The sequence below is a fragment of the Lytechinus variegatus genome, chromosome 3 (assembly GCF_018143015.1).
Source record: "Lytechinus variegatus isolate NC3 chromosome 3, Lvar_3.0, whole genome shotgun sequence".
NCBI lineage: Eukaryota > Metazoa > Echinodermata > Echinoidea > Temnopleuroida > Toxopneustidae > Lytechinus > Lytechinus variegatus.
Window position 1 is genome coordinate 38,634,898 of NC_054742.1, and position 17,061 is coordinate 38,651,958.

At 32.7% G+C, this 17,061-nt stretch overlaps 2 protein-coding genes across 2 annotated transcripts in view; both read left to right on the plus strand.

Annotated features, from left to right (window-relative positions):
• The first annotated feature begins 8,226 nt into the window (after positions 1-8,226).
• On the plus strand, positions 8,227-15,578 carry LOC121412026 (macrophage mannose receptor 1-like). The gene is made up of 6 exons (XM_041604938.1): positions 8,227-8,332; positions 8,975-9,108; positions 9,856-9,953; positions 14,517-14,636; positions 14,816-14,895; positions 15,452-15,578. The coding sequence occupies exons 2-6, from the start codon at positions 9,030-9,032 to the stop codon at positions 15,576-15,578; spliced, it is 504 nt and encodes a 167-aa protein (XP_041460872.1). The 5' UTR covers positions 8,227-8,332; positions 8,975-9,029.
• Positions 15,579-16,593: 1,015 nt separating this feature from the next.
• The window catches only part of LOC121412027 (macrophage mannose receptor 1-like), a 55,316-nt gene continuing 54,848 nt past the window's right edge, over positions 16,594-17,061 (plus strand). The window contains exon 1 of the mRNA XM_041604940.1: positions 16,594-16,713. The gene's annotated coding sequence lies outside the window, so the exon portion shown is untranslated. The remainder of the gene's footprint in view (positions 16,714-17,061) is intronic.

Below are 17,061 nucleotides of genomic sequence, written 5' to 3' on the forward strand. Positions count from 1 at the left end.
AACGCTCTAAACATGTGCTTTTGTACTTGGTCTTAATTTGGAGGATTGTTGGTTCTTAGATTCGTTGTTGGGGTTGGGTTTTATTGTTTTTTATTCTTGAAATAATTGTGTCTGGAGGAAAGTCTACAATCGATCTCCATGTTATTCCACAGTAGTTAGATTATTGGGTATTTGTTTTAGACAATTTTATTTTTAAATAATAACCAAGTCTGGAAAATGGACGTTTTCTTTGCAAATGCATAACTACAATGTTTTGTAGGGGTCTTAGTATTATTATGCAAAAGAATCTGGGTGTGGGGTACAGACATATTTTTTACTGGGTATAAATTTTAAAAATTGGTTTTAGATTTGATTTTGTTTTTTAATTAATTTCTTAGATAACCTGGTCTGGAGGAAAGAGTACGTTTTACAACTCATGTTATTCCAAGAGAATATGATAGGGTCTTATGTAAGAAGATTTTTTTCGTAATTTTTGTAATGATTAGGTCTGGAATAAAGACAACATTCTAAACCTCTTTTTAAGAACATGTTCTTAGGTTCAAGGATTGCTTGGTATTAGATTTGGAGTTATTTATATTTTTACTCTTAGCCTTATTTTGAAAAACAAATGACTGGGTCTGGCTGAAAGACTACGCTATATATCCATGTTATCCAGCATTAATAAGATTATGGGGTCTTTATACGGTTTTTGTTGTTGTTGTATTGTTATTTACAATTTTTGAATAACAAGGTTTGGAGAAAAGGCTAAGCTCGATTTTCCTTTTTTCCACTGGAATATCATTATGGTATCTTAGTTTGGACTTATATTATAATTTTTGAAATAACTGGGTCTGGAAAAAAGACTTTGGACTTACATTATAATTTTTGAAACTACTGCGTCTGGAAAAAGACTGGACTTTTGTGCTATATGAAGGCATTACTATATAGGGTTTTAGTTTTTAGTTTTAAATAACCGGGTCTGGAGAAAAGACTATGCTTGATTCTCAATTTACTCATAGCGCGTATATTCACAATACGTTCAGTATAATTTAAAACAACAACAAAGACTTTGATTCCACCAGTTTTAATTAACTGGGTCTGGAGAGAAGACTAGGCTCGATTCTCATGTTTATTCCACCGGAACATCATTATCGTATCTTAGTTTGGACTTATATCATAATATTTGAAACAATCGGGTCTGGAATAAAGACTTTGGACTTATATCATTATTTTTTAAACAACCAGGTCTGGAATAAAGACTTTGGATTTATATTATAATTTTTGAAACAACAGGGTCTGGAAAAAGACTTTGGATTTATATTATAATTTTTGAAACAACCGGGTCTGGTGAAAAGACTTTGGACTTATAATATTATTTTTGAAACAATCTGGTCTGGAATAAAGACTTTAGGCTCATATGATTATTTTTTAAACCGGGTCTGGAATAAAGACTTTGTACTTATATTATAATTTTTTAAACAACCGGGTCTGGAATAAAGACTTTGGACTTATATTAATATTTTTTAAACATCCGGGTCTGGAGAAAAGACTTTGGACTTATATTATCATTTTTGAAACAATTGGGTCTGGAATAAAGACTTTGGATTTATGTTATAATTTTTGAAACAACAGGGTCTGGAAAAAGACTTTGGATTTATATTATAATTTTTGAAACAACCGGGTCTGGTGAAAAGACTTTGGGCTCATATTATTATTTTTTAAACAACCGGGTCTGGAATAAAGACTTTGGACTTATATCATTATTTTTTAAACAAGCGGGTCTGGAATAAAGACTTTGGATTTATATTATAATTTTTGAAACAACCGGGTCTGGAATAAAGACTTTAGGCTCATATGATTATTTTTTAAACAACCGGGTCTGGAAAAAGACTTTGGATTTATATTATAATTTTTGAAACAACCGGGTCTGGTGAAAAGACTTTGTACTTATATTATCATTTTTGAAACAATCGGGTCTGGAATAAAAACTTTAGGCTTATATGATTTTATTTTTTTAACAACCGGGTCTGGAACAAAGACTTTGTACTTATATTATAATTTTTGAAACAACCGGGTCTGGAATAAAGACTTTGGGCTCATATTGTTATTTTTGAAACAACCGGGTCTGGAATAAAGACTTTGGATTTATATTATAATTTTTGAAACAACCGGGTCTGGAGAAAAGACTTTGGACTTATATTATCATTTTTGAAACAATCGGGTCTGGAATAAAGACTTTGGACTTATATTATTATTTTTTTAAACAACCGGGTCTGGAATAAAGACTTTGGACTGATATTATCATTTTTGAAACAATCGGGTCTGGAATAAAGACTTTGGACTTATATTATTATTTTTTTAAACAACCGGGTCTGGAGAAAAGACTTTGGACTTATATTATCATTTTTGAAACAATCGGGTCTGGAATAAAGACTTTGGATTTATATTATAATTTTTGAAACAACCGGGTCTGGAGAAAAGACTTTGGACTTATATTATCATTTTTGAAACAATCGGGTCTGGAATAAAGACTTTGGACTTATATTATTATTTTTTTAAACAACCGGGTCTGGAATAAAGACTTTGGATATATATTATAATTTTTGAAACAACAGGGTCTGGAAAAAGACTTTGGATTTATATTATAATTTTTGAAACAACAGGGTCTGGAAAAAGACTTTGGATTTATATTATAATTTTTGAAACAACCGGGTCTGGTGAAAAGACTTTGGACTTATAATATCATTTTTGAAACAATCTGGTCTGGAATAAAGACTTTAGGCTCATATGATTATTTTTTAAACAACCGGGTCTGGAATAAAGACTTTGTACTTATATTATAATTTTTTAAACAACCGGGTCTGGAATAAAGACTTTGGACTTATATTAATATTTTTTAAACATCCGGGTCTGGAGAAAAGACTTTGGACTTATATTATCATTTTTGAAACAATCGGGTCTGGAATAAAGACTTTGGATTTATGTTATAATTTTTGAAACAACAGGGTCTGGAAAAAGACTTTGGATTTATATTATAATTTTTGAAACAACCGGGTCTGGTGAAAAGACTTTGGGCTCATATTATTATTTTTTAAACAACCGGGTCTGGAATAAAGACTTTGGACTTATATTATTATTTTTTAAACAACCGGGTCTGGAATAAAGACTTTGGATTTATATTATAATTTTTGAAACAACCGGGTCTGGAATAAAGACTTTAGGCTCATATGATTATTTTTTAAACAACCGGGTCTGGAAAAAGACTTTGGATTTATATTATAATTTTTGAAACAACCGGGTCTGGTGAAAAGACTTTGTACTTATATTATCATTTTTGAAACAATCGGGTCTGGAATAAAAACTTTAGGCTTATATGATTTTATTTTTTTAACAACCGGGTCTGGAACAAAGACTTTGTACTTATATTATAATTTTTGAAACAACCGGGTCTGGAATAAAGACTTTGGGCTCATATTGTTATTTTTGAAACAACCGGGTCTGGAATAAAGACTTTGGATTTATATTATAATTTTTGAAACAACCGGGTCTGGAGAAAAGACTTTGGACTTATATTATCATTTTTGAAACAATCGGGTCTGGAATAAAGACTTTGGACTTATATTATTATTTTTTTAAACAACCGGGTCTGGAATAAAGACTTTGGATATATATTATAATTTTTGAAACAACAGGGTCTGGAAAAAGACTTTGGATTTATATTATAATTTTTTTAACAACCGGGTCTGGAGAAAAGACTTTGGACTTATATTATCTTTTTGTAAACAATCGGGTCTGGAATAAAGACTTTGGATTTATATTATAATTTTTGAAACAACCGGGTCTGGAATAAAGACTTTGGATTTATATTATAATTTGTTAATTAACCGGGTCAGGAAAAGAGACTTTGCACTTTAGTGCTATATGAACGCATTACTATACGATTTTAGTTCAGAACGGATTTGCCAAAAATCCCTTCAAATTTATTACATTTGTGGGTAAAGTCATTATTACATTTGTGGGCGATCAAAAATTATTACATTTGTGGGTAAAGTGCATTATTACATTTGTGGGTGAAATTATTACATTTGTGGGTAAAGTGTTATTACATTTGTGGGCGTTATTACATTTGTGGGTAAAGTGTTATTACATTTGTGGGCGTTATTACATTTGTGGGCGTTATTACATTTGTGGGTGCAACAGGGTCACAGAGAGGAATGATCAGAGTTAAAGCAAATCAGTTTACTGATTAAACATATTCCGCCCCTCACATGCACCACTGCGTACCATGTATAGTCATAATATACACTGAAAGGGGTGATTTGAGGGTGACGAACTTCCTATTTCGACGAAAATTTGAACGTGTGGAGATATTTTTACCTTTTGTGGGGGCAGTGGATTGCTAAAACTTGGCGAGGAAAATTGGGTCTCTTTTGGATCACGTATACTGGTCAATCCAAAATCGACCTGCAAAAGACCAACCAACCCTGTCAAGAACACTAATAACATTCCGGTAGTGATATCACTTCTTGCCGTCATGTGGTGCTTAACTATAATCATTCCATCTCAAAACACTGCATTTGTAAATATTTGCACAACAAAGTTGATCATATATCGAACCATGTCTAAGTATTTCTTATCCATTTTTTTAGCATTGAAGGATTTGAGTAATAAGTACTGGACAAAATGATAATATCATTGTTTGTTTTGAAATAATAACCAAATTACTAAAAATGTCTTGGGCTCCATTATCATATTTTACCCACTGATATCGAACCTTGTAGGTACTGTGAAATAATTCATAATCTTCTGAAAGGATTTTTTTTCAACATTCATTCATCTCGAATACAACATGCAGATAAACAGTTGAGATATTATTTTGTTTACGCATTGTATCTTTCTGAAACAAACACAAACACTTTCTATTATTATCTTTACGAATTAATCGCCCTCTTATTGTAAACATAATATGTTGTTTGGCTTGAGATTGTTGTCTTTATGGGGTTTGGCTTTGGTTTTAATTTTAGTTAAACTTTTGCCTACAATCATCATTCAACCATTACCTTAACATGTACACGTAATAATGAATCAAATACTTGGTGTTTGGTGAATGATTATGATTATTCAGAATGCCGTACAGGTACATGTATAGTAATAAATTATTTGGATGTACTTTAGCCCTTCTATCTGTATAAGGTCGTATAAATGTTTGTATCGCCATAAGACAAGATTATTATGATATCGTCTTATATTCATATCGTAGGTAAAAGCTGACGTTATACATGTTGTTGACTTAAAACTAGCACTTTGCGATCGATATTAATTTTTAAGCGGAGTGGCGACTGGAAACATTACATATCATTCGTTTATCTTAATCCGGCCCAACTTTTCACCAATGGACAACGTTGAATGAAGACCCCTTATCTTATATTTTTTCCTGGATTGGATTTTCGATTTGGAATATCTTCATAATAAGCAGAAAAAGACGTTTCAACACCAGCAGAGAAGAGGCGTTTGACGATGGCCTTTGTCCCACTCCCAAAACCCCTTCTTATGCTCACGATATCGATGCTGTTTATACACGAAGGTAATTCATACTCGTTAATTTGTCAGAATTGATAACAATAAAGGGGTGAATAGTTTGGGGTTGAAATAACGTTTCCTTCATTGACTCCATGTCAATTAAGCTTATGACCTAATTATGTTGTGCAAAATAACAGAGTAGAATTATTTCGCTGTCTGTTCAACTTCAGTTTAATAGCTGCCTTTTAGTATAGTGGGTCACCATTTGAATATATCCCCAGTTTATAATTTTAGAATCTCAAGCGTTTTTCGAGTTGGAGAAGGAATTGGACGGGGGGGGGGAAGGTTATTGCCGGAGCAAGTGACAATTCAGTCCTATCAACAATAAATAAATTTAGGAGTTGTATATCAGGATAGGCATAACATTATCAGAAGAAACAAACACTTCAACAATCTCAAATCAGTGCTGAAATAGATTTACTGGAATTATATGTTAGCGCCATGGCACAATAATTACGTTAAGCAAAATGCTATTTCCATAGAGCTAGCTCCATGCTATTTCTATACATTTTAATATCATCTTTATGAAGAAATAAAGCTAGTACTTAAAACAAAATGATGCCTGTAAACTTTCGAACCATCTTCAATACTGCATTGCTGAGATTTACAATACTTGCTTGGCAATAAAACCTTTTATTAACCAGTAGCACGATGGTACTAAAGCCATAATAGAACTATTTGGTTATATTTTTATACTCGATGATATACATGGTAAACACGTTCACAAAGATTAAATAGAAATGTTTTATAGATCCTCGTGATAATGCTCTGTTTACTAAGACACAAATCAGTCAAGGATAAAACCAAAGGTTAGAGTTCTTTTCTATCGCAGCTATTTAAATAATATATTATGTCTCAATTTATCTCATAAATATTCTTTATTGAAGCAATTGAGCAGAAAGGAAAAAGCCTTCATTTTTCATCACACTTTTGAAATATGCTATATCTGAAAAATGTAGGTACCAACTCGAATGAAATGATCGAAAACTTATATTTTTTAAAGTCAATAATTAACCTCAAATGTTTGAACGGAATCTCACAGAAATCTCCCTAGAAATACGTACACTGTTAGAAAAAATAAAAGAAGTTCCTGCAGCAGAGTCTCGAGAACACCTGTAATCTTACCGAATTGCGTAATAATCATTCTGTAAATTCATAAAACAAGAATTTTTCTGCAATTAAACAGAACAGGTCTGTTTAAAAAGGGGAAAAGGGTGTTTTATTCAAGGAAATTTGTAAGATTCCATACATCAAATACCAATTTCCTGTAAGATTACGCAATTCGGTAAGATTACAGGTGTTCTCGAGACTCTGCTGCAAGAACTTCTTTTATTTTTTCTAACAGTGTAAGTTTTTTTGTAAGGGCATCTGTTTTCAGGAAAGTGAAGATTGTTACATAGTTATTAATCAAGTTTCATAATCACATTCAATTGAAATACTGGGCAACATATTGTCCACTGTGTTGGGTAATGTATGTTGGTAAAAGAATATATATATTCTTGGCAATTATTTCCCAATTGAACAAATTTATCTCCCAATTATTAGTTTTTATTACCCAATTTGGACAAATTTTAACCAATATTGTGTGGAAAGTATGTTGCCCAGGGATGGTTAAAAGTTGGGCATTTTCAGCCAAACTATTTTAAGGGTACATGCAGAAGAATTGTGATCCAAATGACCGGGGTATTCTCATATTGATTTCTGAGTGTTGGTTGGTCATATAGCCATACAATAGACCTTTCTAAATTCAAATTACAAATCAAAACATCTTTTGGTCATTTTACACCAAACAAATACCCTGGCGTCGCACTGTTCTAAATAATCTACCTTATCTTTTTCATATCACTTTAATTTAATAAAACATAAAAGATTATATTTTGATCAAATTTAATCTATTCTAATTAATTCGATTTGATTTTATATAATGATATCTAATCAAGTTTTAATTGATCATATCTCGTCGAATCTATAACTGAAACATATCTGGTCTACTCGATTTTTTAAAAATCTGAGTCAGGTTGCTGCCTGTCGTGTCCGAATGGTTGGATGCAGCGACAGGGGACGTACGACTGTTACCAGATCAAATCAGACCTCACAACATGGGATCAGGCAAGGGCTAACTGTCACGCCATAGAAGGAGATCTTACCTCACTAGACAAAGCTGGAGAAAATGTAATCATCTACCTAATATCATTAACAAACTTTAGTGTTCGATAATAATGATATTGACATGTATTATAATGGTAAAGATATATGATAATTAAAATAATTGTAATAATGATAATAATAATAAGACGCTAATAACAATAGCAATAAACACAATGTTAATAAGATTGTAATGATGACAATTAATAGAATAATAATGACAATGATAATGATAATGTTTGAGATTTTCTTCTCATTTGATTGAAAATGTCTGTCTTGATTTACTGTATATTGTTGAATTTGTCATTTTTTGTAATATCTGTAAAAAAAATGTTCAATGATCACACCTCTCTATCTCAAATCCTCTACCTCCCTGTCCACCCTTCCACACCCTTCTCATTTCCTTGCCCTACCCCTCCCCTTCCTATCAAATTCCCCCTTTCTTCACTCCCACCCCCTCCTTTTTATATTTCATTTCAACCTTCCTCTATCCCTCTGCCGTTTGACAGGAATGGCTGAAAGCTCAATTCGGTGGGTTTAGTGAGGATTTCTGGATTGGATTAAGTGATCCCAATGGTAACCTGGCTTATGTTTGGAGTGATGGATCAATATATGATCCAAATTTATCGTGAGTATGTTAAACGGATCAAGGGAAATTTAATCTAATTCCAAGAGTAAAATTATTTTTCTACCGCTATCTACAAACCAAATTGGCTACAGCTTGCATATTGATTTTGATTTTGAGTTTGAAAATTGCAGCTCACATCATCCATGAAGCATGAATCATATCGTTAACCGAGATAGTCTTTACTCGAATCACTAATGTCTCAATAGATTGGTATAGGCGCCTTGGGCTATCCTTGGGGTGGATGCGCGCATGAGAAATATGGTTGTTATAGACATATTTAGAGTAGACACATGTATATGACTTTCATCCCGTATGTATATGATTTCCCAACTTACTTTTGAAATATGGAAAGTGTGAGAAACAATCACAGCATCTGCTTTTTAATACCTCATCTTATTTATTTTTAAATCCCCTGGTATAAATAATTATGGTAACACATAACTTATATGTTTGTAAAGGCTTCTAATCAATTTCAAAACAGCTTCACAGCAAATGTTGGGCAGCTCTTGGGCCAGTTCAGAAACTAAAGGTAGGCACAACTTTTAGACAGATATAGATCAGAACAAAAAATGGACCAGCTCATTAGCCAATGTACCATAAACATATGTCTTTGCTAATAAAATGCCATATTTTTTAAAATAGGAACTGGGCTAGTAATCGTCCTAGTCACAGTAAGGGTACCAAGGCTTGTGTAGCAATGGGCTATAATCAGAACTGGTACTGGATCGATGAGGATTGTGGTTCCAGGAAAGGATATGTATGCCACAGAACACTCAGTAAGTTCAATGCAAGACATTGTTTAAAACACTAAACCCAGGTTTTATTTTCAGATTTATATCATCTTAAAAAAACTGTTTAAGGTAACATTCATTTCTCCTTTCATCCGTCTCTTTTTCACCCTTTTCTCTCTACATCTCTCTCCTTACATACACACACACACACGCACCCACATATATATATATATCATCCACACACACTACACGCGCGCGTTTACACACAAACACACTCTCCCGAACCACAACTCCATACTCTGGTTATACACCGTCATCTATCCTGCCATAAATACAATATTTTTTTATCAAAAGCAGGATAATTTCAAATAATTTTTTAATTGGTTTTTAGTCACGTTGGTTTGCCATACTCAAGGGATAATGAATTTTCATAATTATTCTTCTTGACAAATATTAGAATATGCATGCCTGTATTAATCGGAGATACAGTACGTTAATTTTTTTCTAATAAAATCGACAGGATATGTTTAGATAAAAACACCATTGTTTATCTTAAAATGGCAATCATAGTATAATTTCCATAGGTTCCTTCTTACTAACACTCTTGGGTCGTTATGGGCACAATGTCATACTTCTTTCAAAGAATAGCCAGAATCCTTTGTTTAGCTTTGATAATAGTTTGATATAATGTATATACTGCCAAAATGAAAATAACAACCAATAAATATTCTTACTTATATTAGTCAGTGCTAACCCAAATTCAGAATGAATCCCCTTCTTTTTTTACTATAGCTCAACCAGTTCACTGTGACGAGTCAAATGGATGGACAGAGCAATTCCAAAATTGTTATTATACTTCAACAAAATGGATGACTTTTGACGACGCTCAGGTCAGCAAACAAATAGTATATTATAAGGCATTTTACACTGTAAAATCTATTAGTAGTTATCAAGTATTTTTTTCCAAAAATTAAACACAATCGTAACATAATCTTGATATTTTCATTTTATCTTTGGTATTGATCCTGTGTATGTTCATGCTGAATTGTATCGTTGATATAAGTGTGTTTCTTTTACTGGTTAACGGAGACGATCGGTTGTTCTCTGATTTGATTAAAACCACAAGTAGGAGGCTCAATAGGGATTCTTCAAATTAAATGATTGGAATATTTTTCATCAATGTAAAAAAAAAGATGGATGACATCAATGGACTTTGCCCACTTCTTATTTTGTCTATTGCTGTATAAATGGAGCTTACCATGGAAAACCGTCATTTACAAAGTCAGGCATATCTGCTGCATTTTTCTCTGATTAATTTTTGAGACAAAGCAAGATACAAATGAGGATATAGAGAAACACAATCTAATTGGTTTATGGAAAGACAAGAGATATGTTGTCCTCGTATGACATCGTCATATGTTGCGCGGCGGTACCATGTCCATTGATTTTTGTGTCGAGTAATATTGGAGACTTCCAGAGCCCCATAAATATGTTCTTTTACTGGTATTGTAAATTTTGCTAATAATTACTATCACTTTTTCAACATTGTAATTTGAAGTTTTTTTCTCAAATATTAGCTTATTTGTAGTATTTTTCATGTCCAATATACAACATACCCTTATAAGATATAGGCCCAAAACCACTATTTCGGCACAATTGGAGAATCACAAAAATGAAAAAATAAAGTGAACGAAATTTGATTAATTTTATTAACATTCAAAGTGACATATATTCAAGTTCATAGTCGAAAAATATGAGCACATAATGTTACTTCGTTATCATAGTGGGATAATTTCTTTCACGGGATGTAAATTTCCCTCTGTAACATACGTTACCACTACATTAAATCCCAAATGCTTTTAAATCGGTCACTACAGTCAAGAACTGAGAACGTAATGAACCAGAAGTGCAGTAACCGTCGGCTGTAATATTTGTAAAAAATTTTCTGCCAGATTATACTATGACCAATGACCTACGTGAGATACGAAACATAAGCGTGTCATATTTTGTTAAACCTACTTAATTTTAGGTTTATGAGTTTTCTTTCTATTTGACATCTGAATCTACGACATAAACTATTTTCATCATTTAGGAGTACCAACGTGCCAGACAATTATTGAGTAACATCAAGGACGCAAGTGATACTGTGTACTTAGAATTATATTCAATGGTTTCCATGTAACGTAAGTTACATATTATAAGTAACGTAAGTTACATGGGTAATATTATTATATGTGATTTTGTTTGGGTATATATTCATACATTAATTTGTCATAAATTGTAAGTGAACGTATACAACACCCCATGTTCCAATGAAATTGAGATAAAAATTATCAAACGCTACACTTCGAATATCTATAAAACTGTAAAACTTTCTGACTTGTCAGTGTATATACTCTACACAAGAACAATAATCTATAACCTGTGAAAAAACAATTTGAGGCACTATACATTATGCCAATATTATTGGCATAATGTATAGTGCCTCAAATAAATCACGAGAGTTTGGAAAATGCTATTTCGTTATTCAAGGGATAAGTATGCCATGTTTTGCACTTGATTTCAGTTGAGAAATCGGTAACGTAGATTTCACGTTGATTTTATCAGCATGACAGTACATACGTATCAATCATCTTGTAAATTGTTATCTTTAATGTTCCGCTTTAATAGGCTGTTTAAACGATTGAATAAAACAACAATAAACTTAGTACAGGAACACTCTAGAGAACAGCGATTGTAATATTGTACAAAGAAGTAAAAATTCCAAACCCTTGCATGGAACAACAAGAAATGGCAATAAATGAGATACTCGGTTATATGTGCTCTCAAACATGAACAATAAACGCCCTATGCTCAATATAATATCTATCATGAACTTGCTGAAGAACTATAGGAAAAGGTAAATAATAAACAAATTTTTGTCACTTTCTAATCAATAACACCTCAGTTGGATGTCAATAGCCTAAGAAATAACATCACATTTCCAAGTTTCACAAAATCTACATGCATAAATAAAAAATAAAAAAGATAAAAATAATAAATATAATATATTTACATGCAAGTAGGCCTAAAACATTTTAAACATGTATCTTAACCCATATTACCAAAATTGATGGCAAATAATTTTATGTGAGAAAAAAATATCAGTTGTTAATCATGCCACATGAATTTGTCTCCTGGATTAATGTTTTGACTTTGTTATAAATATAAATTAAGTGAAAATCTAATTGCTACATTACAAGTTATACAATGTATTAATAACAATGATATGGAATGATAACTTAATTGAATCTATAACACCAGCTATTCGGCGAACTCGTTCCCTGAGCCTTTTTACTCTTGCGTTTGTGGATTCCTTAACTCGCTTCTTTCTTTGTTAAATTAATGACAGATTGATATAGAATACAATCTGTTGGCGCTTACGTGCCCTATATATAAGCGGCCTGTATCTCAGCTCTGCTTCTACCCATTGCAACTGTATAATAATTAAGAGAAGCATGCCAAAAAAATTATTAGTTTTATGAACCATATGTCTTACTGAAACTTATGTCACTATATATTATGAGTTCATTTAATAGTTTGGTCCATGATGAGCAAGGATAATCGTTGAAACGTGTATTTTCATACCATTTGTTGTATTTTCTTCATTCAAAATAGTTTCTTCTTCACTATGAGATAACAATTGATATTCCCAACACTAATTCCAGTGATATTTTTTGTTTACAAATGGTCATGTAAGGAATTCCCTAATTAGTATTTGATCGTAGGAGATATATACTATTTAATACAACTCTTCCCCTAGAGAAGCCCACTAACAATTATACTAGAACAATAAAATCTGTTCTTATCCATGCATAATCTCTGAAACAGCCTTTTAAATGACACAAGATTGTTGAAACTTACGTTACCAAAGCATGAAACTTACGTTACCACATCATTACAGATGCCTGATCCATTAATGTTTAAAGAAAAACTTGATAATCTTATTTATCGCTTATTCAATATTTTTTCTTTTTATAATTTACATTTTTCCTTTATACTCGAAGTATGATAATATTTAAGCCAGGTTCAACAACAAAACTTACAAATCAAATTATTGAACAGACAGTTATGTTTATTTACGTTCCACTGAACCCCTAACAATTAATGAATAAAAACACAATTTAACATGGTTTGACACAGAAACTCTTCTACATCTTAGCTGCAACAATAAAATTGGTTCAAAGTGACATACTTTTCTGTGAATTATCTATTTTTAATGTGGCTATATTTTGAAACTTACGTTACCAAAATTTGAAACTTACGTTACCTGATAATTGAGTGATTTATTTGGAAATAATATACCTGCAGATCAACGTAATGATTATGTTTTACATTGGGAGCTATATACCAAATAAATCCACAACAGTTACATACAAAACATGATTATATAACAAAAACAATGTATATTTTCAACTTGAAATACTCACCCTAAATTTTCAACCCGTCTTGTTTGCAGGTATAATTGTATTTTGTACAGTCGATACTCCTGGGAAGCTGTTGCTAAGCTTTCTAATGACCACTCGCAGACAGCGCATACCTCAACTATGTTTATTTTTATTGAATTAATGATTAATACAGATATTTCCGATTGTGTGGTAACGTATGTTACATCACGTATGTTACATCTGTGGATTAAATTGGTTAAGTTGGCAACATGACAATGAATCCTAAGACCCCCATATGGGAAGGGAGATTCTACTCATTTAGTCTCAACTCATGAGCAATGATTCAGAGCTCTGTACCTTCATACATTTTATAAAAATGGTAACGTATGTTACACCTCTTAAAACTACTTTTTTCTAATCTCTCTTATTCATGTTACAAGTCGCACTACGTTTGAATCGGAATGATAAAGCATTGCTAAACATATATATATACCCCTTGGGGTTAGAAAAACAATGTAGTGGTGTAGTTCTCACTGTAATATCATAGCCGAATATGGAGTATAAAAATGGTAACGTAGGTTTCACTAGATCCGGAGACACATTTTCAATTGGTGTATTTTTTTTAAACAACGGTTAGTTCAAAAGATTTTGGTATATTTCATGGGACATTTAGCTGCCTTTATAAAGCTATGATTAAGTTTCTTCTCTGTGCTTATATATTCAAATAAAGTTGAAAAAACATGAAAAATTATTACTGGCGACATGCACTTTTTAGCCTGTAGCCCAAATTCAACCCTCCCCCAACGCTTTATTGCTTAAATTTTGCCTTTGAAATTAAATTATCTTTTGTTTACATGTCCCTTGGCATCACATTAAAACACAAAAGCATTCAGAAAAAGCTTTGTGTCTCCGAAAGATGAGCAAGAACGCTGGAGACATGATTTTTGACCAATTGTGCCGAAATAGTGGTTTTGGGCCTATAAAGTTAATTATTGCCTCGCTTGTTTTGCATTGCTATTTACCCAGGAATACTGTACACGTTATGATAGTAACCTCATGGATGTAGTCGATGAAGAAGAACAGATGTTTCTATCAGAGTTGGTTCAGGAAGCAAGGGGCTCCTTTTGGATTGGATACAAAAGTGTGGTAGGTATCACTGCAGCAAAGATAGAGGAAGAAGCGAGGGGAGAAGCTTGGGCAATATCTGTCATTATTGAGTGGTACGCGCATCGAGCAGTGTCTACATTGTGGTCACGTTGTATTAAAATACTTAATTATTTTGACTATCTTAACACATTGTTTTGACTATTTGTTCTTTCTGAAAGGGTGGACCGGATGATTTCAAGTGGACATCTGGACATGGTACGGGTTATGAACACTGGGGAACTAATGAACCAAGCATGGAGTAAGTGACCTAGATGAAGCTTCTATTTAAAAGAAGAAAAGAGAACAATTAAAAAAACAAGAATATCGATTCGAAATTTGAAATTCACGAATTACTAATTGGAGGCATTTTTTGTTGATCTCTGTGCTTAAAACATGTGTTCTTGCTTCATAAGTTTGACATTTTTAGAATAATTATAGATGACATTATACAGATATTGCTTGTCTATAGGTTGGACATTATTTATTATTTTACTCCTCCACATTATTTTCGTAGTTATCAAGTATTTATTATATAATTTAGCCGTTTATATCAATATCATAATCATTATTAAGGTTTTTTCGGGGGGAGGGTAGGCCTAAACCATAAGTTTTACCCAATTAGAAAGATGTACATTTAATATAGGGATGTCCACGCAAAAACCTATGTTCCTTACTCCTTCTCACCTATCTATCTATCTATCTATCTATCTATCCATCTCCCTCCCTGATCATCCTCATTTCCCTCATTCCCTCCCCCTACGTCCTTTCCCATTCTCCCTCTTCTGTGCAATTTCCAATACTCACCGGCTGTCTAGCTCAGACGAGGAATGCACTCAGGTGATCTATCAGAGCACGTCATCTGGTAACTGGTCGACATCAGACTGTTTTTGGAGAAGGAAATTCATTTGCGAGAAACCAACTGGTAAAACGGCAATTGCGTAATATTTTCTACATGTATATTCGATACATTCATTTCCAGTTATTCTTCTTCTTTTTTTTAATATGTTCGGGTAACAGTCTCGACCTTTAGTCTGTTCCCGGGGTATGTTTTCCGAAAATAAAGTGGGATGATGTCACAAAAGTTTTTGATTGCGTGATTCCAAGGTCAGACGCGGTCAAGCCATATGCTTCAAACTATAGATCCTCCATATTCAAAGTAACTAATGGTAATCCAACTATGTATTATATAACACAAATACTTATTATCATGTCTCGGGGATAAAGAATGCCCATGTCATTCATTGGTAACATAGAGTAGAATGCAGTAGTAGTTCTTGACCAACACATCAATAAGTCAGCCATATAGTCGAAAAGTTCTTTTTGCAATTATTCAAAAGATAAAATCGTGAAATAGTAGTTATCCGAGTTCTGATTTGTATTACTAACAAAAGAAAAACAAACAAGTTGTGCATTTATATACAGTCTCTTCTGACATCTCTTTGTCTGATTTTACTGGCGCCGGAATGTTGTCATCGTGTGTAAAGCTTGGAAGGTTGAACCAATACTATCACACCATTATACTGATATAGCTGGCCTGGTCCCTCATAAGATTTGTTTGGTTAGAACCGCCAATTGCCACAGTTTTCTCCTCATTCTCCTTCTCTATGACCTCCATTTTTATTATTGACCCATTTATCCGTATTGTTTTAACACAGTTTTCTGACTAACTAAACAATATCTAAGCAATGAAACTGGAGTAGACGGTTGTAATCGTAGATCATTTTCAGAAAGATCTGATCTCGCTACCAAGAGCAGGTAAAAGGCGTCTGATATGTCAAATGTGAAACTGTCCAAATCAGCACTCCGAAGTGCAGTCACTATACACGCTCTTTAAGAGCTGAATTAGCACTTCATTTTTTAGAGTGATAGAATAGGCCTAAATTCCTGTCAAATATCGACCTTGATGAACCAAAGCATTATTTTTTAATGTATTTTGCATGCTACCAGGTATGTGTTATCCAGGTTGGAGGATACACGATGGTTACTGTTATCAATTGGTATCCTCTTCACCTACTACATGGGATGATGCTAAAGATAAGTGTGAAGCACAGGGAAGCACATTGCTCACTATCAAAAAGTAAGCCCTTAACGACATTTATTGCAATTTCCAACAAATCTTCTAATATTTCTTCATACAATATACGATGACTGAAAAGATACTGGGATATTTTGACAAAATTGATTTTGCGACAGTTGCTCCTTAATTTGCAAAATCTACGATAAACATAAACTCCATGCAATCTAAAACGTAACTAATATCCCATCCTCTAAGTATATCACAATCGTAAGATAAACTATGATAGAAACAAAATATGTCCCAAAGAATAATAAATGTACATATGAGTAATTGGATGTAGAAATAAAAAAGTAAATAATGAATAAACAAATGAATAAATAAACAATCGAATAAATGTTTGAATTATGA